At 39.6% G+C, this 18,568-nt stretch overlaps 1 protein-coding gene across 1 annotated transcript in view; it reads right to left on the bottom strand.

Annotated features, from left to right (window-relative positions):
* Positions 1-18,568, bottom strand: part of ATP7A (ATPase, Cu++ transporting, alpha polypeptide) — a 187,038-nt gene that overhangs the window by 83,567 nt on the left and 84,903 nt on the right. The window contains exon 2 of the mRNA XM_005877137.2: positions 6,701-6,841. Coding sequence (XP_005877199.1) covers positions 6,701-6,820 — 120 coding nt within the window. The 5' untranslated portion in view covers positions 6,821-6,841. The remainder of the gene's footprint in view (positions 1-6,700; positions 6,842-18,568) is intronic.

The raw sequence follows: 18,568 nt of genomic DNA on the forward strand, positions 1-18,568 counted from the left end.
AAAGCCTAAGCCACCGTTTGATTATTCGACCAGTAGCTATGACGCACACTGACCACCAGGGGGCAGATGCTCAACACACAGGCATGGAAACATGGAACTGATTGATGAATCTCAGAGGGAAGGGGGGAAGGGAGAGGGCGGGAAGAGATTAAGCAAAGATCTTATATGCATACTAGAGGTCCAGTGCATGGATTCGTGCACTGGTGGGGTCCCTTGGCCTGGGCTGTGGAGATCGGGCCGAAACCGGCCCAGTGCACAGATTTGTGCACTGGTAGGGTCCCTCGGCCTGACCTGCACCCTCTAGCAATCCAGGACCCCTCAAGGGATGTCAGAGAGCCAGCTGTTGTGGCTCAGTGGTTGAGTGTCGACCCATGAACCAGGAGGTCACAGTTCCATTCCTAGTCAGGGCACATGCCCAGGTTGCAGGCTCAATCTCTAGTAGGGGCCGTGTAGGAAGCAGCCGATCAATGTTTCTCTCTCATTGTTGATGTTTCTTTCTCTCTCTCTCTCTCTCTCTCTCTCTCTCTCTCCCTTCCTCTCTCTGAAATCAATAAAAATATTTTTTTAAGAAAATTATTTAAAGAATATATTTCTTTGGCTTTTTATCAGGATTAACAATCGGTATATTCTAAAATTTCCCATTTTAAAAATCACTTTGGGAAAGGTCCATGGCTAAAGTTTTAGCACATTGAAATTCCTTTATATCCCCCTAGGAATTAATTTATATAAGTCATTGCAATAAATTCAGATTAGCATGCTGCAGCACAGTTAGTATAAAAGTCTTCAGATGATTTAAAGCCCACTTTCTTAGATTTTCGTAACAACTTAACATAAAGGTAATCAGAGGCTTCTGCGAGCTTGAAAGGATTCTGTCATTTTACAGAAACTGAACTTAGAAAAGTGAAATGATTCATCAATTATCTTGAATTTCTATTGTTTGATTCACCATCTATAATATATTTTTGACTCAACTAAAAACTATTTTAATACATAGTAGGAATCCCATTTATATTATACATATCTCAATACAAATTCTATTGTTGTTTGTTGAAAAAAATGTGTGTATATCAAGTAATGCCTTACTTTGATGCTTCAGTATGGAATATTGAAAATTAAAATATCATAAAGTGAAACATCAAGTTCTATTAACACATACTTTTTGACCAATCTCAATAATGGGTTAGCCCAAAACCAATATAAAAATTCAAAAACCAACTATTTTAAAATGAAAAAGATACAGAGATTTTGTTAGTCTTTTTAAGTTGTAACACTGATTTTCATAAGTTAAATTATCTGTAAACTGATTGCTTTGTCAGGATTTTATTGCTAATACATTTCCATTTTACTTCAAAAAATATACAACTAATGTATGATTATTCATTATAAAAAATTAAAGTTATAAAAAAGGAAATAGTGAAAGTCCCTCTTTACACCATTCCTCCAGTACTAGAATTTTATCTTGGATTGGACCTTCCTTTGATACTTGCAATAAAGTTCAACTAAACCAGAAACCAGAAACCTAAACCTAATAACTGATTCTGTATCTCCATGGATGGATGATTATTACCTAGGAATTTATATTAAACAAAATTCTTATATTACCCTAGCACAGTGCTTTTAAAAAAGGAATGTTCAATGCACTGTCATTTGCCTTAGCAAAAGTAAGGAAACAAAAAAAGTTCCAAATAAAAAGCAAAAGATTGATCTCTATATGCTCATTTGGAGCAGTATCTAAGATATATTTGCTAAGTGAAAAAAGCAAGATGCAGAACAATATGTATAGCATGATTCCATTTATATGAAAAGGGAATATATATATATATATATATATATATATATGTGTGTGTGTGTGTGTGTGTGTGTGTGTGTGTGTGTGTGTATACACACATACATACATACACACACATATGGATATATATAATACATATAACCATTTTATATTCATAGTCTATTTCTGGAAGAATACAGACATAGCAAACTGATGACTGGTTTCCTTTGGGAGAGTGTTTTTACTCTGTACATATGTTACTTTTTCAAGAATTAAAAAATAGTTATTTTCGCCCAGCCAGTGTGGCTCAATTGGTTATGTGTCATCCCATGTACCAAGAGGTCACCAGTTTGATTCCCGGTCAGGGCACACGCCTGGGTTGCAGGCTCAATTCCCAGTAGGAGGCATGCAGGAGGCAGCCGATTGATGATGTTTCTATCTCTCCCTCTCTCTTTCTCTCTCTAAAGTCAATGAAAACATATTTTTTAAAGTTACTTTTAAGGGAAACAAGAAATGTATTCATCCACAGGATGAATTTAATTACTGCTAGCATCTAGGTTGTCATTTTTTTTAAAAGGATAGTCGATATTACACAGACAACACAGTGTGGTGATAGCCAGAGGGAAAGGATGTGGGGACTAGATGGTGGTAGGCAAAGGTGGGGGGAGAGGGAGAATGGGAACGGAAAGAGACTTTGCTTGGGGTGATGAGCGCATGATACAGTGTCCAGATGATGTTTTATTGAGTTGCACAGTTGAAACCTGTGGTTTTGTGAACCAATGTCACCCCAATAAATTCAATTCTAAAAAATAAATAAAAGGATAGTCTATATTAGCAGAACAGATGGCAGCCTTTATCTGCATAAAGGCAAAAAGTACTCAAAGAGTTGGCAGTTTAAGATTCAAGGACAAAGTAATTTGCTAATAAGGCATTAACCTTTGGAGTCATTCAGTACTTATAGCTAATTAAATTTGTTTTTACATTTCACTTTCAGAAAGGCCAACCAATCCCAGAGAAAGACCTTCACATTATCTGCCCATTTCATTTTCCCCCTGAACAGACCACTAGGGTGATTAAATTAAACTTCAGGCTAATCCCTTTAAAGTCTAATTTTGATACTGGCAGGACAAACAAGAGTATTAGAGTCATTTACAAACTTTACAATTTAAGAGAAAATTCCCAAAATGTATTTAAATGCTGAAGCTGCAAAGAGAAAAAAATCATCCATTTTACTTATTGAATAATTAGAGACTTCTTGACCATTCACTATCCTTGAATTCTTTTAAAGCTCTAATCTGTTCCACTGGAGAATTTTTTCAATAAAACAACCCCACTCGATTTAACAAAACAATTACGTTACTTCATATCAGAGTTTTATTCCAAATACTACCAGAACTTCTTGAATTAGTTGAAATAAGGTCCTCTCCAAATTGTGTTTCTAAATTGACTGCACATTAGCCTTAGTAAATGCAATCTTAGAAACTATTATCTAGAAATTTTAAACCTTGACATTCGTTAAAAAGTGAGCCATCCTATATAATAAAAAGCTAATATGCAAATGGTTGTCACACCCTTGCACCCTCACGCCGGGGCCTGGGGACCCGAGGCCAAGCCAGAGGACTTGAGGCCATGCCCCCCACCCCGGTGCCGGGCTGGGGGACCTGAGGCTGTACCCAGGGACCTGAGGCCACGCCCCCACCTGGCACTGGGCTGGGGGACTTGAGGCTGTGCCCCCCGCCCAGCAGGGCTTGACAGGGTTGGGGCTGGCGGGTCTGGGTCTCATGTGATTTCAAGGTGCGCACGGGTGGGTGGGGACTTGACTCTGGGTCCCGCAGCGCACCCCAGACTCTGACAGGAGGGAGATTTTCATATACATTTTACTAATTTTCTTTCATCTCTGATACTTCTATTATAGAGAAAGGGCGAATAGCAATATTAAAATATTTCCTCTAATTAATTCCCTTTTAATGTGCATGAATTTCATGCACCAGGCCACTAGTATTTATATATTAACATTTTGAAGTAAATTCTGACTATAAATTATGTCTGGGTGTGGACAATTTTCTATGATTCCTAGAAAAAGGTGAATACACCTTTTGTGGCCTCTGAAGCTTAAACATTTTGGGGAACTGTCTTTAAGAAAATTAATGAGACTAAAAAACAAAATTCTGTACAGAAGTAAAAATATCCTGAATAAGTAACAAAATTAAAATTTCTAATTTTTTAAAAGCTAGCAAATACCATAAAATCCATAAAATAACATGTTTACTAATAATGCCTGATACACCTACCTCTATAATATTTTATTTTCCTATATTTTTGGCTGTATAATCTGCTGCTTCATTTGACAATGATTTTGTAAAAATATTTATCAACATAGAAAAAAGAGATAATTGTCTTTTCTGCAGGTCAAAATATTTTTTTTTATTAATGGGGGTTTAGAAAATTTTCTTTCAATGTCACAAATAGATATTGATAAATTTTGAGCTGTTGTCAAATTCAGGAAAATTATCAGTTTCTTTCATATATGAGCTTTAAGATATTTCAGGGCATTTCAGAAAAGTTTTCTTGTGCAGTGATTAGTTTTAAATACTCTTTGAATTGATAACAGTTATTTACCACTTTTACACAGGGCCCTACATCTTTATGCCAAAATACTGGGTGAGTCAGTGGGTGATAGGAGCATTACTAAAAGCCATTGCTACACCGGAATTTCTAGCAAAAATGTAACTATACCCACAAGTGATTAAGAACCACATATAGTCAAATATTCTAACACCAAACTAAACATCCCCACTGACCCTCCCCTTAGATCTTCAAAATGTCCATGGCACATCCAATGCCACCCAACACAGAGGGAAGTCTAACAGAGGGGGAGTCAAAGTGACAATAAACAATAGGCTTAAAGGATTGTGGTTAAAATATTTTACTTTTGCAAAAACATGTAACCATGTGAACACATTGCTAAGACCCCATCCAGGGTCTCAGAAGAGGTCACTCACTGAAACTTAAGCTTCATTAACTTCACAATAAATCTGTCTCTGGGCCTAGAAGACTTAACAGTTAGTGAAATATTTTTTATTAAATATATTGGATAACAGTGGTTAATAACATTATATAAATTTCAAGTTGCAACTTTATAATGCAACATCCGTATACTCTATTTTGTGCTCACTACCCAAAGTCTAGTCTCCTTTTGTCCCCTTGTATTTAGCCTCCTTTATCCTCTTCATCCTCCCCCATCCAGCAAAATATGTTTTAAAGAAAGGAAAAAAGAAGAAAGGTCAAAATTATACTCTATACCATATGGGCTTTTGACTAAAGGAGGAGAGGTGAGCTGGAAAAGGCAGAGAAAGTGTGTTTCCTTTTGTTCTTAGCAATCAAATTGTGAACATGCCCTGGAAAGTACAGCCATAAATATGTCACTGGGATCCACTGTTGATAACACAAAGTGCTTTAACATTACGTCACTGCTACTTTTCCTTTACACTTAATCCAATTCAAATGCATTTTTCTGGCCTTAAACAAGCTTTATTAAACAGAAGTGAATTCTAGAGAGATGCAGTGGAAACAGCAGCCTTACATATGAGTGGGGTGCAATAGGATTTTGGGGGGAATCTAGAGAGGAATGGACTTGCAAATGTTAAGAGTAGAATTTAGTCCTTCATTTATACATGGATATGTTGGAAAAATGAACATTAATCTAAAATAGTTTGCCAGACAAAAAATAAGTACGTAAGTCCCTTGGAGAAAAATTTTGCGAACTATTTTTTTGATGCAATTAGCTTTACTGCAATTAGCACCAACAATTAGTAAGACTTAGCTTCTATTCCTGCCCCCAGCATCGGCCACCTTAAATCACGTGGAGGAGGTTTAATTGATTTCATTTGAGGATAAAATCAAGTGCAGGTATCATACTTATTACTCACTGAAATGAAATGACTTGTTTTTAAAGCTTTGGGACTAAAGGTTGTAGAGTTACTTTTGCCATCCTCTTTTCATATCAACAAAATATCCTGAAAAATATCCATCTAATTTTTGGATAGTTACAAATTAATGAAAAAATTACAAAATGTTTTTATAAATTTGAATATTTTAAAGATAAACTAATTTAACAAAACATGCAGTATTGTCACTTCTCAGCTCTTCTAACTTGGCTTTCTCCCCAAAGCAAATTAAAGAAAGCAGCATACTTGTGGAGGGGTTGAAGAGCCTCCAAGACTGGAGTTATGTGAAGGTAGATAATGAATACAAAAGAAAGTCCTACTTTTGGAGCATGAGAAAGTGGAAAATTCATACCTAAGTCTGCCTATGGATGCCTTCAGGGCAGAAAACTTAGCAGAAGGTTTATTATACTATGTAAATTTAAAAGTATTTAGCCACAACCATCAACACAGTCTTAGCTGACCAGAGTGTGTAGTGTAGACAACAAATGAGAGAAATACTGCTTTCCCACCGTACATATAGTAAAAATGGATCCAAAGCTTACTTTGCCCTCTTTGGCCAAGAAGAATATGAAACTCAGATGTGAAAAAAAAATCACCTACAGTTTCAGACATGGAAAAGAATTACCCACATATTGCCATCACACTTCACATGACTCTTGAAGTAAGGAAATTTTATATCAAACTTCATAAAGAATCACTATATGCCAATTAGCCAATTTATTTGTAATAAAAACAAGGGAAACTGAAGTCAATTTGCTCAAGATCTTATGAGAAGTCTGAATCATAGACAAGAATGTTGTAGAGACAAGAAGTATAAATCCTTTGTAATACTTTAAGCAATAAAAAAAAAAAGAAGTATAAATCCTTGGGGGGAAAAAACAACACAAACCCGAAATGGCAAAAAAAGTATAAACTCTTTACTTCACTGAAAAGCCAAACCCATTCTGAAATCTCTGACTTCACTAATTCCCAAAGAGTAACTTACTTTAACGTGATGTACACCATTCAGTTTTCCAACCTGCTGTTCAATGGTCCAAACACAGGAACTGCACGTCATCCCCTCAACAGAGATGGTGACAGAATTCACACCCATACTTGGATCCATTTTGATTTCTTCTTTACATTCCTATTAGAAACAATGAATTCATTCATTTCAGCCATGGAAATAATACTTCCTCACTTTCCCCCACCTCCTCAATTGAAAATATCTATATTTATAAAAAGCTAAGTGACCGACCACATGTCCATTTGACCATCTGACCGACCAACCGACCGGCCAGTACATATGAGGCGCACTGGCAATTTAAAAATAAATGTTGACTCACACATGCACGATACATATAAAGCTCTCGCTGGCACCAATCGCACGCGTGTGTTTAGATCTGTCACTGTCGATTGTGAATTTGGTTGATACTTCTATTACAGAGAAAGGGCGAATAGTAATATTAAAATATTTCTTCTAATTAATTTCCTTTCAATGTGCACAAACCCTTACACCGGGCCACTAGTAGTACTAATAAAATATAGACAGTATTCTTTTCTCTCACCTCATGTTAGTCTCATTCCAGGGCTTTTGCTTTCACTATTCCCTTAGTTTGGGACTTTCTCCTTCCAGATATCTGCTTTGCTAACTTCCTTATCTCTTTTAAGTCTTTACGCAAATCTAACCTTCTTAATGAGTCTTACACTGACCAACCTGTTTAAAATTGCAACCTACATCTTTCAATAAACACACACTCTGATTCCCTTTACCTCTGCTCTATTTTTCTTTTTTCACAGAACTTATCATCTTCTAATGTAGTCTATAATTTACTTATTATGTTTATTGCTTAAAGCATATTCACAAATTCTTTGTTTACTCCCTGCTTCAAGAGGTGGAATTTAACTCCTTTTCCCTTGAGTGTGTCCTGGGCTCAGTGACTTGCTTCCAACAAACAGAACAGAGGTTCTCAACCTGGGGGTCGAACGACCCTTTCACAGGGGTCGCCTAAGACCATCGGAAAACACATATATAATTACATATTGCTTTTGTGATTAATCACTATGCTTTAATTATGTTCAATTTGTAACAATGAAATTGGGGGTCACCACAACATGAGGAACTGTATTAAAGGGTTGTGGCATTAGGAAGGTTGAGAACCACTGAAATAGAATATGGTGAAAGCAACAAGGTATGACTTCTAAGACTAGGTCATAAAAGGCACTGCAAGAGGATGAGAAAAGTCACTGTGGCTTCCTCCTGGTCTTGTCTTGAATCATTTATTCTGGGGAAAGTCACCTGCCATGTCATGAGGATACTCAAGCAATCTTATGAAAAGGTTCATGTGTGGAGAAATTGAGGCTTCCTGACAACAGCAAAGTAAGTGAACTGTCTTGGAAGCTGATTCGTTTTATAAAATATGTTTTTATTTATTTATTTATTTTTTTAGAGAGGAAGGGAAAGGGAGACAGAGATTGAAACATCGATAAGAGAGAGCACATCGATAGATCAATCGGCTGCCTCCTGCATGCCTCCTAATGGCGCCCACAACCAGGGCATGTGCCCCGACCAGGAATCGAACCAGAATTGAACCAGTAACCTCTTGGTGCATAAGACAATGCTCAATCCACTGAGCCACACCAGCCGGACGGAAGTTGGTTCTTCAGACTCAGTTAAGCCTTTAGATGCCTGCGGCTCCAGCCAACATATTGACTACAACCTCATCAGAGACCTTGAGCCAGAATCACACAGCTAAACTACTCCCAATTTCATGACACACAGAAACTCTGAGATAATAAATACTTGTTTTCAACCAGTACATTTTGGGGTAATTTATTACACTAAAATAATTACCTAATACAACTTCCACTGGAATGAAAATTCCATAAAAATAGGAATCTGGTTTTTTCACTGATATTAGTTTGAACTGCATAAAATTGCCATTGCTACATATCAAAGTTGTTGAATAATGATTTCATATAGATTAACCTAATATATCCCATGAAAACAGTGGTCTCCTTTGGTGAGGAGAACTGGGTAGTTAGGGGATATGCATGAGAAAAAGAATTTTCACAATATAACTTTTCATACCTTTTTTAAAAAATATTTTTTTGATTTCAGAGGAAGGGAGAGAGAGAAAAACATCAAAGAAGAGAGAGAACATTGATCAACTGCCTACCACAGGCCTCCTACTGGGGACCGAGCCTGCAAGCCCAGCATGTGCCCTGATCAGGATGACGCTCAACCACAGAGCCACACCAGCCAGGATTTTTATACCTTTTGTAAAAATTGTGATGTAACTGACTTATAACATTGTGTAGTTTAAGGTGTACAATGTGTTGGCTTGACACATCCTAATATATAAAGAGCCAGGGTCCATCACAATCAAAACGTCTGGACAGATGACCGAACACAAGGCTAGGGTCCCGGCTGGTGTGGCGGAAGTCAGTCCTGGGTCCCGGCGTCCCACATTGGGAGTCGGTCCTGGGTCCCGGTGGCCCACAGTGGGAGTCGGTCCTGGGTCCCAGCCACCAGCAGCACGGTGGCGGGAGGGAGCTGCGGGCCCCAGCCACCCGTGGTGCGGCAGCAGGAGGGAGCTGTGGGAATGGAGCCATGCTGCCATCGGACTGGCCTCTGGGTCTCTCCCCCTGCCTGCAGGCTCTGGGGAACCAGAGCTATGCTGCGATCTGGGAATCTTAATACCTCCCCCCCAGCCCACAGGCCCAGGGAACCAGAGCCATGCTACGATGGGACTGGACCCTACCGGAGGGGACCTGGATTGTGAGAGCGTGCAGGCTGGGCTGAGAGACCACCCCCCCCCCCCCCCCCGTTCACTTTCGTGCACCGGAACTCTAGTCTATATATGTGAAAGCCTAAGTGACTGGCCGACCAACTGACCAGCTGGTAGCTATAACGTGCACTGACCACCAGGGGGCAGACGCTCGGTGCAGGAGCTGCCGGGCAACAGCAACTTTGCAGAGTGCCCTCTCACACTCGGGGACCTCTCGGGGGATGTCGGACTGCCAGTTTCGGCCTGATCCCCGTAGGCCAGGCCAAGGGATCCACCAGTGCACAAATCCATGAACCGGGCCTCTAATTTTTTATATTGCGATAAGACTTCCACCATTACTAACACCTCTATCTTATCACGTCATTTGTTTGTGGTGAGAACAATTAAGATCTAGTCTACCTTTTGAATTTTACAGCATGAAAATGTATTATTATTCAGACACAGTCACAAACACACACACACACATATGTACACACAAAACAGTAGACCTGAAATATTAAAAAACAATAATATGGATGGGAGTTTGTAATTGAGCATTCTAAGGTCCTTGGTCTTGTTTAGAATGTATGTAGAGAAAGAGATAACCCCTGGTTTTGTTAAGAATACATGTTAGAAATTTAAGGGTAATGGTAGGAGAAATGTCTATGCAAGCCCTTTACCCATTTTTAATAGGAATTTGGGGGGGGGGGGGTTGAGTTGCATGATTTCTCTATAAGTTCTGCATATTAATCTCTTATCAGATATGATTTCCAAATATTTTCTCCTATTCTATGTGTTATCTTTCTACTCTGTTGGTAGAATTTTTTGATGCCCAAAGGTTTTTAATTTTGATGAAATCCATTCTATTTTTTTTGTTATTACAACTATTCATGTTTTAAATTAAAATATAATTGACATATAACACTGTATTAGTTTTAGGTGTACAACACAATCATTTGATATGTGTATATATTACAAAATTATTATCACCATAAGTTTAGTTAACATCCACCACCATACATAGTTACAAGTTTTTTCTTGTGATGAGAAATTCTAAGATCTACTCTCTTAGCAATTTTCAAATATGTAATACAGTATTGTTAACTATAGTTACCATGCTGTACATTACATCCCCTGACTTATTTATCTTATAACTAAAAGTTTGTACCTTTTGACCACCTTCACCCATCTTGCTCACCCCAACCCCCTCCCTCTGGCAATGAACTAACCTGTTCCCTGTATCTATGAGTTTGTGATTTTTTAGATTCCACATATAAGTGAGCTCATATAATACTAGTCTTTCTCTGCTTACTTCACTTAACATAATGACCTTAAGATCCATCCATGTTGTTGCAAGTGGCCGGATTTCCTTCTTTTTTGGCCATTCATCCCTCAACAAACACTTAGGTTGTTTCCATGTCTTGGCTATTGTAAATAATATTACAATGAATATGGAATAGAGATATCTTAGAGATAGTGATTTAATTTCCTTTGGATAAATACCCAGTAGTGGAATTGCTGGATCATATGGTAGTTCTATTTTTAATTTTTGAGAAACCTCCATGCTGTTTTCCATACCTATTCATTTATAAAACGTGTAAAAAATCTTAGAAAAGATGAAAAAAAAAATTCATCCTGCGGCCCACCATGTTCAGACTTAATTTCAACTAGCACTAATTGTGGAACAATTGTAATGCATAATGTGACCTAATCTGCAATAGATTCATAATTATTAGTCTATTTATGTTATTTACTTTTAAAGTTATAGCTAAAGCTATTCCAAATGCACTAGATAATAAGTTATGTCCACTGGTTCTTCTTCTTAAGTTAATATTAAATTATTACCTATTCTTACATCAAGAGACTTAAAATATCTATTCAATATAAAAGAATAAATTCATCTAATTTTTGTTTTTAATTACTTCAAGCAGCCTTTATTCAAGGTAAAAAAAATCATGATCCCGAGAGAACAAAGAAGGCAGCATGGGTAAATGCCTATACTTGCTGCCTCCCACAACCACATCAAAATTGTAACTAAAATACAGAACAACCATCATGCAGAACCACCTGAAATCTGGATGAATGGAAGTCCTACAACTAGAGAAGTAAAAGAAGAAAGCACACTGAGATTGGTAGGAGGGGCAGCAGCAAAGAACGAGCTGGTCCAACACCCATGTGTGTCTGTGTTTTAATTGGAAGGGATATCTCGACTGCGGAGGCCTCTCATGAGGAGCAAGGAGTCCCAGCCCCATACCAGACCCCCAGCCCAGGGTTCCAGAACGGGGAAGAGAAGTCCCTGTAACTTCAGACTATAAAAACCAGCGGGGATTGTGGCTGAGTGACACAGAGGCTTCTAGAGACCCAGCAGTTCCTCTAAAAGGGCCATAGCATGAAATTACACGGAATCATTCCCTCTGAGCTCCAGCACTGGGGCAGCAGCTTTGGGGGATCCAGGGTCATGAGCAGGAACTGGATTGTCAGGCATTGGAGCAAGAACTCAAAGGCAGATTTCTCACAGACAGGGGTGCTCACAGGGGTCAGCCATATCTGAGTTTCCATCAGCCTGGCTCACAATGTTTGCTCTACCCTAGTGATTCCCTGATATCCTATCCCACCTGCTTTATAGCCCCACCCAAAATGTTTGCAATGGCTTTTCCATATGAATGATCTGTCCTGACTCAGGCTTCAAACTTTCCTAAAATCACTCAAACAAGCAGCTGCTGGCATCAGCATGCCCCATACCTATCAATAAGAGGCCCAAGACCCAGCACTAGCAGCAACCAGCCTTGCTTCACAGCTTGGCCTCGCCTGGGCACTTACAAGGTAACACAAGTAGCAGCCATCTGCAGATCACTTTATAGCTCCTGATGGGTGGCCCAGGCAGTGGCTGACTTTGCACGTCCCAGGAGGCACCAGAGCCAGTGCACCCAGTGGACAGCTTCAGACCACACCAGATTACAACTCTACACGTCCACAAGTGACCCACTCCAGGGTCAGACTCAGTGAGCATGAAATCCCCACTGAAGTAAGTCCTGCTCCATATGGGTGTTTTCTGCACAATAGCTCTCCCACTGCTGTTGCAGCTGGTCCTCACAGCCAATTGGCCTGGAGGTCAATTCCTCCCAGTGACACCAACAGCAATCAAGTCTCAACTACAACAAGACTGTACACATAGTCCACACAGGGGTGCCCAGCTAAGGTGACTGGGGAGACTGAGCCACTGGACACTACAGGACACATACTACACAAGGCCACTCTACCAATTCCAGGAGACATAGCAGCTCTACCTAATACATAAAAACAAACACAGGGAAATAGCCAAAATACGGAGACAAAGAAACATGTCACAAATGAAAGAACATTAGAAAATCCCAGAAAAAGAACTAAATGAAATGGAAGCAAACAAACTACTAGATACAGAGTTCCAAACAAAAGTTATAAGGATGTTCAAGGATCTTAAAGAGAGTTTCAAGGAACTTAGTGAGAATTTCAAGGCTCTTAGTATGAATTTCAAGAACATGAAAAAGGACCAGTCAGAAATTAAACATATACCAACTGAAATAAAGAGTAATTTGCAGGGATTCAACAGTACAGTAGAGGATTCCAAGAATCAAATAAATGAATTGCAACATGAGGAAGCAAAAAACACCCAATCAGAAGATCAAAAAGAAAAAAAGAATCCAAAAATATGAAGATAGTGTAATGAGCCTCTGGGACAACTGCAAGTGTGCCAACATTCACATTATAGGAATGCTAGAAGGAGAAGAGAGAGAGCAAGATATTAAAAACCTATTTGAAGAAATAATGACAGAAAACTTCCTCTACCTGGTGAAAGAAATAGACTACAAGTTCAGGAAATGCAGAGTGTCCCAAACAAGATGAACCCAAAGAGGCCCACACCAAAAGACATCATAATTAAAATGCGAAGGGTTAAAGACAAAGAGAGGATCTTAAAAGCACCAAGAGAAAAACAGTTGCATAAAAGGGAGAACCCATATGACTGTCAGCTGATTTCTCAACAGAAACTTTGCAGGCCAGAAGAGAGTGGCAAGAAATATTCAAGGTGATGAATAGAAAGGACCTACAACCAAGATTACTCTATCCAGCCAAGCTATCATTTAGAATTGAAGGTCCACTAAAGAGCTTCACAGACAAGAAAAAGCTAAAGGAGCTCATCACCACCAAACCAGTATTACATGAAATGTTGAAGGGTATTGGGTTTGAGCTGGGTATGAGGGACATCTACCTTGGATGGTCTCAGACAGTTTGGCTGTGCTGGAGTTGCTTGCTGTAGAAAGGGCTGTCTCCATCTGGGTCTGCAGTGGTCTCGGGGCTGGAATCTCATTTCCATCTTGGAACAATTTCAGGGCCATATTCTTGTGGATGAAGTCATGTGAATTGGTGTTGAAGCTCACTGTCTGCCCAGGTGGAGACCTCCCCAGAGGACCCAATACCCTGGGGGTGGGGTGGAATGTGCTGTAAAAGGAGCATAATAAAGAGTGAAGATGATTGTGATTATAACTAACTAGAGGCCCGGTTCATGAAATTCATGGATGGGTGGAGGGTGGAGTCTCTCAACCCGGCCTGCACCCTTTCCAATCCAGGACCCCTCAGGGGATGTCCAATTGCTTCTTGCAATCTGGGACTGCTGGCTCCTAACCGCTCACCTGCCTGCCTGCCTGTCTGATCGCCCCTAACCACCTCTGCCTGCCTTCCTGATTGCCCTTAACTGCACCCCTGCTGGCCTAATCGCCCCTAACCACCTCTGCCTCACCCCGCACCCGGGACCCAGGATTCCCTCCCTCTGGCCATCAGCAGGCACCCAGGACCCGGGCTGGCTGCAGCCTCAGGGGACCATGGGTGGGCGGCTTCACCTGGGCCACAGCCGCAGGCACCCAGGACTACAGGGCAGGCAGCTTGTCCCTCTCCCAGGCCACAGCCACAGGCGCTGGCACCCAGGACCATGGGGAGGGCAGCTTGTCCCTCTCCTGGGCTGTAGGTACAGGCACAACCCATGGCACCCGGGACTTCGGGGACTGTGGGGCATGCGGATTGTCCCTCTCCCAGGCCACAGGTGTAGACGCAGCCACTGGCACCTGGGACCGTGGGGTAGGTGGCTTATCTCTATCCCGAGCCGCAACCCCAGCCACTGGAGCCTGGGACCACGGGGCGTGCAGCTGGTTCCTCTCCCGGGTCGGGCCACAGGCGCAGGTGCAGCCGCTGGCACCCAGAACTGCGGGGCAGGGGTTTATCGCTCTCCCAGGCTGCAGCCTGGCTGGTCCCCATTCCTCTCTTATGAGCTCATTTGTGCCTGGCTGGTCCCCATTCCTTTCTTCCCAGTGTAGAGTGTCTGAGCCTTTATGGCATAAGGGTGTGATGACCATTTGCATATTAGCTCTTTATTATATTCCTCTCTCCCAGTGTTGAGTGTCTGAGCGGTTACAGCATGAGGACATGATGACCATTTGTATATTAGCTCTTTATTATATAGGATATGCATTACCTATGGACACAGACAATAAGGTGGTATAGGCCTGGGGCAGAGCAGGAACCGGGTGGAGGGAAGCAATTGGGGAAGACATCTGTAATACTCTCAACAATAAAGATTTTTTTTAAAAAAATCATGATCCCTAATGAACCACACCACATAAGATTTTCACATTCTGGTAATATATGATTTACAAGCAATCTATATGTAAAAATAAGCTGTCACTGCCCTGAGAAAGTCTACCTTGCTTCTTCTAGCCAGAGCAGTAGCTACCAATAGGACAAAATCTGAATCTTTGAATGAATGATAAGTGGACTAAGGGAAGAAGCAATAGAACTGAATTAGTTTAGAGGAGCTAGAACTAGCTACTCCAGCTCATAAACAAATTCTTCATACTGCCTGAATTTTCCATTGAGCAAAATTTAATAATTTTAGATTCTATTAATGCATACATTCCCTTTTTTCCCAAATTTTTATTATGAAAAATTTCAACCACACATATAAGATGAAATAGTACAATGAACATCTATCTGTATATCTTCTGCATGAATTCAACAATTGTTAACATTTTTGATACATGTTCTCTTTTTTTCTAGACCATTTGAGTGTAAGTTTTAGAAATCATAATGCATTTCCAAAGAATAAGGACTCCTGCATAACCACAATACTACTGTCATGGCTAAGAAAATTAATGATTGTACTTTATCTAATACACATTCTTTATTTACATTACCTCAAATGTCCCAACAACATCTTTTACAGCTTTTTTTTTTTCCACAGCTCAAGATTCGGACAGGGTTCACACGCACCATTTGGCTGTGTCTTTTTTGTACATTTAACCTAGAACAGTCCCTCCCCCATATCTCTTCTCCCTTATGAAGTGATTTTTTTCAAAATCCAGGTCAGTTGTCTTAACAGACATTGTATCCTCTTTTTAAAATACAAATTCCTCTTTGATAGTTTAAGGGGCTGATAGCTGGAATTAAACCTCCTACTACCTATATAAGATCAGTTAATACAAAAACAGAGGTCCAGATGGGACAGGAAAGGCAGGTAACTGTGATGAAAGGATAGTGGGGATGAAGGGAACTCACAGGCCCAGGTGGTGAGTTCATGGTAGGGTACTTAAGGCAAGCATGAGACTTTAGGATCTAGATCAGGGGTGGGCAAACTTTTTGACTCGAGGGCCACAATGGGTTCTTAAACTGGACCGGAGGGCCGGAACAAAAGCATGGATGGAGTGTTTGTGTGAACTAATATAAATTCAAAGTAAACATCATTACATAAAAGGGTACGGTCTTTTTTTTTTTTTTTTAGTTTTATTCATTTCAAACGGGCCGTAGTTTGCCCATGGCTGATCTAGATAGAGGGTCACTGGCAAGCAGTGATGGGTATGAAAAAGGAAGTGGAATAATGTCTAAACAAATCCTATGAAAACTGTGCCTACAGTTAGTCCTGTGACTAAGAAAGGAAACTCCCTTCCTCTTTCCTCCTCTAGGACAGAACACTCAGATTTAGTACTATATAGCTCAATCAGATATTTTATGGGTCAAATGGGGCTTCTGAAGGTTGATGTAGACACATGATCAAAACGGACTACGTTGTTTTATGGGAAAATGTCAAGTTGAAACAGAAGAATTGGTAACAAACTTTTAGACTACAATACACTCAGCAAATGAAGGCTAGTTTACCGGGTTAGTTAGGAATGTAATATTGTAATATAGTTTTATTGTAGGGTATGTCGCAGATCAAAGTACTGGAGCATCTCCCAGGATTATTGAGAGACGATAAAACAGAAAGGCACTTTTAAAGTAACTGAATAGCCCTAACCGGTTTGGCTCAGTGGATAGAGCGTCGGCCTGCGGACTAAAGGGTCCCAGGTTCGATTCCAGTCAAGGGCATGTACCTTAGTTGTGGGCACATCCCCAGTAGGGGGTGTGCAGGAGGCAACTGATCAATGTTTCTCTTTCACCGATGTTTCTAACTCTCTATCCCTCTCTCTTCCTCTCTGTAAAAAAAAATAAATAAATAAAATATATTAAAGTAACTGAATAATTCAACCCGGCAGTATATATTAAGAAGTAAAGAATTTCTGAGCATGAATGAAAATTACATTAATATAGCCACATTTCCCACTACATACATTTATGCATGTCAAATCATCTATGAATAATATATATTTCTGACTTCATACTTCACCTATTTTTTTCTTCTACTTAAATTTGACCTTACACATAAAACATCGGAGGAATTCCATCTCCCTCATACCGCTCTATTTTATATATAAATATATATACACACACACACACACACACACACACACACAACTCTAATTGATTTTGTAATATATGTTATGTCCATCTTTTGAATTTTAAATGTTTCAAACACAGGTCCAAAGTCGGGAACATTTTTTAACTGCCCATTGCATTTAGGAAAATAACTCAGAAAACAGAGTAAGAGCATAACAATTTTATATGATGTGGGGGGAGGGGGAAATGTAGGCTTCTGGGAGATCACAATATCAGAGAAACAAATCTGCCATGCAGCTATTAGTAGAGGCAACGCTGAGAACAAGAGCATCCAGCAACACTGAGGGGAAATAACTTCTAGTTATTATTAAAGTATTTTGAGTCCCGCCCTAAACACAGATTAGGTAATCACCATCGGTAATAACATTTCCCAAAAGGAAGAACAGTATTATGATTAGATCATCATGTCTGGTTTGAAAACAGAAACTGCAGAAGTTGAATACAAACATGACATGTAATGAAGTCTAACTGCTCAAAACCACTTCACAAAGCTGATCATAGAAGTTGAAATATTATTTTTTAAATCCCCCTAAAATTGTTCCCATAATTTAGGAAAGGTTTCTGAATTCTCAATAAATTAAACAGTAAAATTTAATGTTTTTTTCAATACAATTCTGCCTGGATAATTTGTTTTAATTTATCTTTATTGTTGAAATCATTACAGATGTCCCCTTTTTTTCCCAATGGACCCCTTCTATCCCGAACCCGAACCCCACCCCAGGCCTTCACCACACTATTTTCTGTGTCTGTGGGTTATGCATATATGCATAAAAGTTCTTTGATTGATCTCTTCCCACCCATTCATCCCCGCCTTCCCTCTCAGATGAGACAATCTGTTCCATGCTTCTATGTCTCTGGATCTATTTTGTTCATCAGTTTATTTTGTTCTTTAGATTCCACATATGAGTGAGATCATATGATAATTGTCTTTCTCTGACTGGCTTATTTCGCTAAGCATAATACTCTCCAGATTCTTCTGTGCTGTCTCACAGGGTAAGAGATCCTTCTTTTTTACAGTTGCGTAATATTCCATGGTGTAAATGTACCACAGCTTTTTTATCCACTCATCTACTGATGGACATTTGGACTGTTTTCAGTTCTTAGCTATTGTAAATTGCACTGCTATGAACAGAGGGCATATATTCTTTCTGGTTGGTGTTTCAGGTTACTTAGGATACATTCCTAGAAGTAGGATCACTGGGTCAAACGGCAGTTCTTCCTTTAATTTTTTTAAAATATATTTTATTGATTTTTTACAGAGAGGAAGGGAGAAGGATAGAGAGTTAGAAACATCGATGAGAGAGAAT

Source organism: Myotis brandtii, unplaced genomic scaffold, assembly GCF_000412655.1.
Source record: "Myotis brandtii unplaced genomic scaffold, ASM41265v1 scaffold509, whole genome shotgun sequence".
Taxonomy (NCBI): domain Eukaryota; kingdom Metazoa; phylum Chordata; class Mammalia; order Chiroptera; family Vespertilionidae; genus Myotis; species Myotis brandtii.